The sequence below is a fragment of the Puntigrus tetrazona genome, chromosome 3, assembly GCF_018831695.1.
Source record: "Puntigrus tetrazona isolate hp1 chromosome 3, ASM1883169v1, whole genome shotgun sequence".
NCBI lineage: Eukaryota > Metazoa > Chordata > Actinopteri > Cypriniformes > Cyprinidae > Puntigrus > Puntigrus tetrazona.
In genome coordinates, this window is record NC_056701.1 from 2,354,666 (window position 1) to 2,362,165 (window position 7,500).

The following is a 7,500-nucleotide window of genomic DNA, read 5'->3' on the forward strand; positions in this document are numbered from 1 at the left end:
ACCCAGATTAGCGTTGCGCTGAGCGTCTACACCGATGCACATGACGGAAACGACAAGGGAACAAGCAACAATGATGAACGTCACGATGTTGCGCTTCCTGAAGAATAATGGGAAAGAATAATGAAGAATAATGAAGAATCCCAATGAAGAATAACTTTTAGCGACAAAGTCCACGCAGCCGTTCTCATTCGAGTGTAAAGAGCTGAATCAAAACCTGTAAATGCAATAAGACTATTCATAGAAACATTCTGATATCCAAAGGAACAAAAGGTCCTTCAAAAAGACCAGCGGACTAAGTTCACTAAGAATAAGGCATTATATGTCAGCGTGTCTTATGAACCCATTGTTCTTCACTCTCATGTTTGGTCTCATTTGAAAGGTCTCAGTGTGACTGGTAAACTGGTCTCACTTTCACAGTAATCACTTATATTACGGAGAAGATCAGAGAACTGGTAGAACTGTGTTCTGCTGGAAAGGGGGCGTGTATAAAGACCAGGTATACTGACCTTTTGTGTTTGTTTTATTTTTTGTTTTGTTTCCGTACTGCTGATCAGTTGCGCAAAGTTTATGAATGAAACCATATTCTCGCCTGGCAAAATAAACGTTAATCTTGGTTAGCTTTACGATAACTTTTTGTGCGTAGGTTAGTGACTCCCTGAGGTTTTCCCGCATTGTAATTGTAATTGTAAACCCAAAAGATTGATAAATATTAGTGATTTTTAACGAGACGCAAAGAAAAGACCGATACGCGTATTGACCTTCGACCAGGGCCTGCAGGAAAAGGGGGACCCTTTCACGAGCGATCCCGAACTCAAACCTTTTTGTGCGGATGCATTTTACCGCCAATGTAAAAGTGGCTTCATTTCTTCTAACACTTTGTTTTGATATGTCTACAACCTGCCATAATACTGACCAGCACAGACTTTTGCGTATATATCAGATTTATTCTACTAACTCTAAACCTACCCTGAAGGTTTTACTCTGAGTTAGTAAAGTTAATTAATGAGAATAATAATAATTTGGACCTCAAAATGAAGTGTAACTTAGATAGACATATATATATATATATATACACATATATATACATATATACATACACATTTACATGTACATATATATATATATATATATATACAAATACATATATACATACATATTACATATACATATATTGTACAGCTCTGCTAATTTTAGATAAAGGCTGGCCACATCTTTTAAGAAGCTAAAATGTTACACTTTGAATAACTGTATCGTTTTCATACCTGTTCTTTAACCTTGTGTAAGTTCTGATGACCTTTGTTTTTATCCTTTTGTGAAAAGCTGTGCATTAACAGACTTCTTCTTCTTCTTCTCTGTACTGCTCTCTGCTGAGCGTTTCCAGAGACACAAGCTCTCTTCACTGTGACACACGCGTATGAATAAAACCAAACAAAGCGGAAAACCTGCCTGATATTTTGTTTTATTAATAATAAATAAATGTATATTGTACTGTATATATATATATATATATATATATATATATATATATATATATATATATATATATATTCAGTGTCATTCAGCTGCACTTTTCCCCTACCCTTACTATGTTATTTTAGTGGTTATTATTCCATATAACATATAATATATAATTCCACAGCCTAAGATCTACTGTAAACATCCCTGCAACTCGTCAGCACCTATAACTGAGTGAAATAATAACCGTTATTATATTATTATTATATTGTTTGCATGCTTAAACATTGTTGAAATGCCTCGCCGCCTCCTTTCTGTAACCATGCCAACCAGGCCAGGGTTCCTTATCATTACGAAACCTTCAAATCAGGAACTTACAGATAAAAAAGTCATGTAAAGTCAGATGGAGATGGTCCCAGGCGAAGGGTCACTTTAGCTCAATGGGCGAGATGAGCCCCTTTTCATAATTTACATGTTTTGCCATCGCAGCTTTATTTTTAATGGTTTCTGTCTGACTCCATAAAAGTATGCTGGGTGACAATCCCATACTAAATATATAAATACACGTGTTATAGTTTATCGGTATGGACACTGGGACTTCTTGCTTCATCATGCCCTATCATACCAGTCTCTGAATCAGTTTTTATCACTAATAAATCTTTTTTTCATCATATAGGTTAAATGATCAGTAGTCCGTCATCATAAATGGACGCAAAACGTCCTTTTAATCAATAAAGATGTGTTTTCGATCACATTTGCTTTAGATTAAATGTGGACCCAGTAATTTATTTATTTATTTAAATCTAACGTGGGCTAGATGAGCAATAAATAAATTTCTAACTGAGAAATGCTGAACTGAATCAGTATTAATTTAATAAGCACATCATTTAATAAGAATATGAAAAAGGTGTCATTGGCGTAAAATAGTCAAAATAATCAATTTTTTTACGTAGTGACAAGGTGAGAATATTTAAAAGACTGTCTCTATTTGCCCTCTACTGGTGTAATATGTAACTTACAAAAAGAGCACACATTTTCAATATTAAAATACTTTAATTACTTTTTACTTTATACCAACGCACAAAATAAACGCATGGCTGGAAAAGATAATAAGGTTTAAGTAATGGTATATATATATATATATATATATATATATATATATATATATATATATATATATATATATATATATATATATATATATATATATTTTAGCAATATGAGTCTCTAAACGAGTCTTTTAGCGAACTGAATCAAAAGATTCGATTCACTTGATGAATCAGACTGCTGCGCGGTTCTGAATCTCCCGCGGTCAGCGTGCACACAAGCGGCTCCGCCCTTTCCCGTTGGAGTATTGAGAGTGGCGGGACTTAGGGCGCTGTGAGACTTCTGATTGGCGGCGCTCCAGCCTCGCGCGCACCGCGCACGCTCAGTGACCCCGCCGCCTCATCCTGTATTTACTGCTGAGTGAAAATGGCCGCTACAGATGCTGCTGAGATTTCACACAGAGAGACAAAAACTACTCTCGCGCTCGACTAAATGAAACGGATGCGACGCGAAAGCTGCGAGGATTGTCATATAACGCCGAGCGGAGTTCGTTTCGTCCCGAGCCGTCGCCGGAGCGCTGATTAACGGCGTAAGCGCTAATTTTAGCTCAAGCTAACAGCCAGGAGCGCCCGTGTGTCCGGGCTCGAGCAGAACCGGAGAGAGTCGGTCCGATGGCGGACCCGAGAAAAGTTCCGTTCGTCACGCTCGCCTCGTTCAGCAGCACGCCGGCGGCGCCAGAGTCAAAGAAGCGTCGGCGGGAGGACGAAGAGAATCAACCGAGTCCCGGGATCACCGGCGGCGGAGGGGGCTGTTCGGTACCGGGAAACCGGCATCGGACCCCGGCGAACCCAAACCCACCGTCCGCCTCAACCTGAGTCTCTCAGAACCGAGCGAGCAGAGATCCGCCGAGTTCAACTACAGCGAGATGGTCCAGTCCAACCTGCAGGTCAGATGATGATAATCATAATAATAATAATACACCAGAAAAGACAGCTTTTGAAACTCTCGTGGGTTTGAACTCGAAGAACCGGACCTGTAGTGAATATACTACCAAATACTTTAGATATAACTTTTAAAATTCAACACTTTAGAGACTGGATTCAACTTTATTGTCTTTGTGCAGAGAATATAAGATGCATTTAGTGTCTAACCACAAGTGCAAATAGCTTTATATATATATATATATACAATAATACACAAAAGTCAGTTAAAACTTTATTTTGCTTTCTATTTATGTATGTGGTTTGTAGGACAGCATTTTCCCGAGAGATAACTTTTTTAAAAATCCGGGTTTCTGGTGCAAAAAGTTTGCCAAAACCACATTTAAAGTTGTTCAGATTGCGTTCTTGTCAATGCGTGTTACTAAACAAACCATGTCCTGATGCATCTGCCGTGGTAAAAATTGCTAAATATCACGGAACGTGATCTTTACTTTATCTTAACGACTTTTGGCAAGCTTTGGTAATTCTGACCCATGCAACGTGTTTTACAGTCTGTTTATCACTGCTTTCATGCTGCAGGGTCACAAACACGCTGAAAGAGGCCTCGCTGTATTCAGTGTTTTACTTCAACAACAGAGAGATACTTGACAAGTGTGTGCTTCAGTGGATAAATACCTAAAAGCTGTAGCCTGTGATGAATGTGTATAAATCCACCCGGGCCCGAGTGAAGTCATAATAGCGGCCCGATTCGAGCAGAATAATGCAGCTGTTAGTGATCGGAGCTGGTAAAGGGTGTAAGATCGAACCCGGTCTCATCCAGGAGAACAGAGTCGGTGGGAACTTTTTCTGAATGCGGTCATTTGCTTTAACGGTAGGGTTAATTATCCGAGCCGAAGAGTTCGTAGCTTCAAACCCATTTTCTCCATAATAACAGAATCTGTCGTAAATAATAAACCACCCATCATTTTTTATTTATTTATTTTTTTAAGTAGTTCTGCACGTTGTAACTGTTATTTATCACAATTTGTAGTGCGTATCGTATATACTAAAGAGTTGAGAAGTCTTATCTTGTCATGAATATAGACTTTAAATCATAAATAATTCACAGTATTAAATTTTTTTTTTACTTTAAAAGTTTTGCTATGTATTGTGTGAAACAAGTCTTAATGTTGGCATTAAATATGTAGCCTAGTTTAAATTAGCCTAGTATTTATTATTTTTGTTTTTAAACCTATACTGTACTTGATTATTAAAGCATTGCTGAAATATTTGATATATAATATATGAGTTAATACAGTTATTTAAAAGCGGCCGTGTGTCTGTTGTGGTTTGTCTCTGACCGCTCTGCTCTGCTCCTGAAGGTGAGGAAGGCTCCTCGGGGTCTCACTCCGGCTCTGGACCCCGCCGACCCGTTCGCAGATGAAGACAAAGAGCGGCAAGAAGTCGAGGCGCTCGCCAGGAAGTTTGAGAGCAAATACGTACGCCATCTTTTACCTTTTCAAGTGATCTTTTATCCACCTGACTCACAGCTGTGTTAAATGAAGCGTTTCGGTGACTTCCCCTTGAGGCCGGTGTGGTGTTGTTTCAGGGAGGCACCGTCAAGAAGAAGCGGCGGGACCGGATGCAGGATCTCATCGATATCGGTTACGGCTACGATGAAACTGATCCGTTTATCGACAACTCTGAGGCTGTGTGAGAGACAGAGAGAGAGAGAGAGAGACAGAGAGAGAGAGAGAGACAGAGAGAGAGAGAGAGAGACAGAGAGAGAGAGACAGAGAGAGAGACAGAGAGAGAGAGAGAGACAGAGACAGAGAGAGAGACAGAGAGAGAGAGAGAGAGAGAGAGAGAGAGAGAGAGAGAGACAGAGAGAGAGAGAGAGAGAGAGAGAGAGAGACAGAGACAGAGAGAGAGAGAGAGACAGAGAGAGAGAGACAGAGAGAGAGAGACAGAGAGAGAGAGAGAGAGAGAGACAGAGAGAGAGAGAGAGAGAGAGAGAGAGAGAGAGAGAGAGAGACAGAGAGAGAGAGACAGAGAGAGAGAGACAGAGAGAGAGAGAGAGAGAGAGAGAGAGAGAGAGAGAGAGAGAGAGAGAGAGAGAGAGACAGAGAGAGAGAGAGAGAGAGAGAGAGACAGAGAGAGAGAGAGAGAGAGAGAGAGAGAGAGAGACAGAGAGAGAGAGACGAGAGAGAGAGAGAGAGAGAGGGCAGAGAGAGAGACGAGAGAGAGAGAGACAGAGAGAGAGAGAGAGAGAGAGAGAGAGAGAGAGAGAGAGAGACAGAGAGAGAGAGAGAGAGAGAGAGAGAGAGACAGAGAGACAGAGAGAGAGAGAGAGGAGAGAGAGAGAGAGAGAGAGAGAGAGAGAGAGAGAGAGAGACAGAGAGAGAGACGAGAGAGAGAGACGGAGAGAGAGAGAGACAGAGAGAGAGAGAGACGAGAGAGACTGATCGTCTGCTCAAATCCTCCTGGATACTGTTACGATTATGACAGAAATCATAATTGTGGATTATTGTGATTACCACAGTTTAAGATGAATGATGTTTATACCATTGATTGAAACAACATGAACATAAACAGGCTGAACTGAAAACCCTGTATATAGTATTAAGCCTCAAATGTGCAATTATACATTAGATTGGTTTTATTTTTGCTTATATATATATGTGTGCTGTGTGAAAAACGTGTCTATAGTGTGCGTGTGCGTGTGCTTGTGCGTGTGTCGTGTGTGTGTGTGTGTGTGTGTGTCTCTGTGTGTGTGTGTGTCTGTGCGTGTGTGTGTGTGTGTGTGTGTGTGTGTGTGTGTGTGTGTGTGTGTGTGTGTGTGTGTGTGTGTGTGTGTGTGTGTGTGTGTGTGTGTGTGTGTGTGTGTGTGTCTCTGTGTGTGTGTGTGTCTCTGTGTGTGTGTGTGTGTGTGTGTGTGTGTGTGTGTGTGTGTGTGTGTGTGTGTGTGTGTGTGTGTGTGTGTGTGTGTGTCTCTGTGTGTGTGTGTGTCTCTGTGTGTGTGTGTGTGTGTCTCTGTGTGTGTGTGTAGTACGATGAGCTGGTTCCTGCGTCTCTCACCACTAAACTGGGTGGTTTCTACATCAACACGGGTACGCTGCAGTTCAGGGCGGCGTCTGAGTCTGAGGGAGAGGACGGAGGAAAATACACCAACCACTTCAAGGTGATCGTCAAATCATTGCCGCTGTTTAATTGACCAATACTTAAATATCTATGAGCTGTTATTAGATATTAAATAGTTGGAACCCATTTCGAGATTCATTTAGCAGTAATTTAATGGGATAAAAATGGATTATAGACGAGGTTTAGCCTTGAAAAGAAAATGGTCTTGAAGGCATTAAAAAGTGAATGAATTAATAAACAAATAAATACCCATTCTTACTATTTTTTTTAAGTTTTTAACAAATTAGTTTATAATATTGGCTTGTTTATTTTTAACTACCATAACTTTTAACACTTTTTTTTATTATTATGATTTTTTTTATATATCACAGCTCAAACTGTAGTTGTAGTAATCACACTCATTAATGTCTTGTCCTGGTCTCTAACTCACAGAAAGATGGAGAGGAGCGGGTGATCAAGAGAAGGAAGAAGAAGCAGGACGGTGGCCTGGAGGAGAAGAAACCCAGGAAGTTCAAAGTACCCAAACCAGGGTGAGGTCTAAATTATATATATATAATTATTATTACTTTATTATTATTTTATTTTTTTACATTCCTTTGTTGAATTTTTTGCATCCCAATGTACCCAGCATCCCAATGAACTATAAAATAGTTTATTTTATCCTTGATGAACCCCGAACCGTCTTAGCGGTCACTTTTGATTGGTTTTCCTCTTCTGTTTGTGTGTCAGGGTTTCGGCTCTGAACCGGCCGGAGAAGAAGAAGAGGAAGAAGCTGATGAAGGACTCTCTGTCTCTGGCGGCCATGATTCGCCGCTTCAACCGAGAGAAAGAGGAGATCCGCAAGAAGACCCCGGTCAAACTCGTGCGCGCTCCGCCGAACGCCGCCTCCGCCGCGGTCGCCCCCGGCAACGACCTGTCCATGGCCGACCTGACCTCT

At 40.7% G+C, this 7,500-nt stretch overlaps 2 protein-coding genes across 2 annotated transcripts in view; both read left to right on the forward strand.

Annotated features, from left to right (window-relative positions):
* LOC122341572 (tripartite motif-containing protein 16-like) overlaps positions 1 to 7,500 on the forward strand; it is a 341,738-nt gene that overhangs the window by 4,891 nt on the left and 329,347 nt on the right. The gene's annotated exons all lie outside the window — the stretch shown is intronic.
* LOC122341566 (ubinuclein-2-like) overlaps positions 3,021 to 7,500 on the forward strand; it is a 12,951-nt gene continuing 8,471 nt past the window's right edge. Inside the window, 7 exon segments of the mRNA XM_043235020.1 lie at positions 3,021 to 3,330; positions 3,333 to 3,448; positions 4,805 to 4,921; positions 5,032 to 5,133; positions 6,472 to 6,603; positions 6,996 to 7,093; positions 7,293 to 7,500. The exon segment at positions 7,293 to 7,500 is cut by the window's right edge and continues 240 nt beyond it. Coding sequence (XP_043090955.1) covers positions 3,174 to 3,330; positions 3,333 to 3,448; positions 4,805 to 4,921; positions 5,032 to 5,133; positions 6,472 to 6,603; positions 6,996 to 7,093; positions 7,293 to 7,500 — 930 coding nt within the window. The 5' untranslated portion in view covers positions 3,021 to 3,173.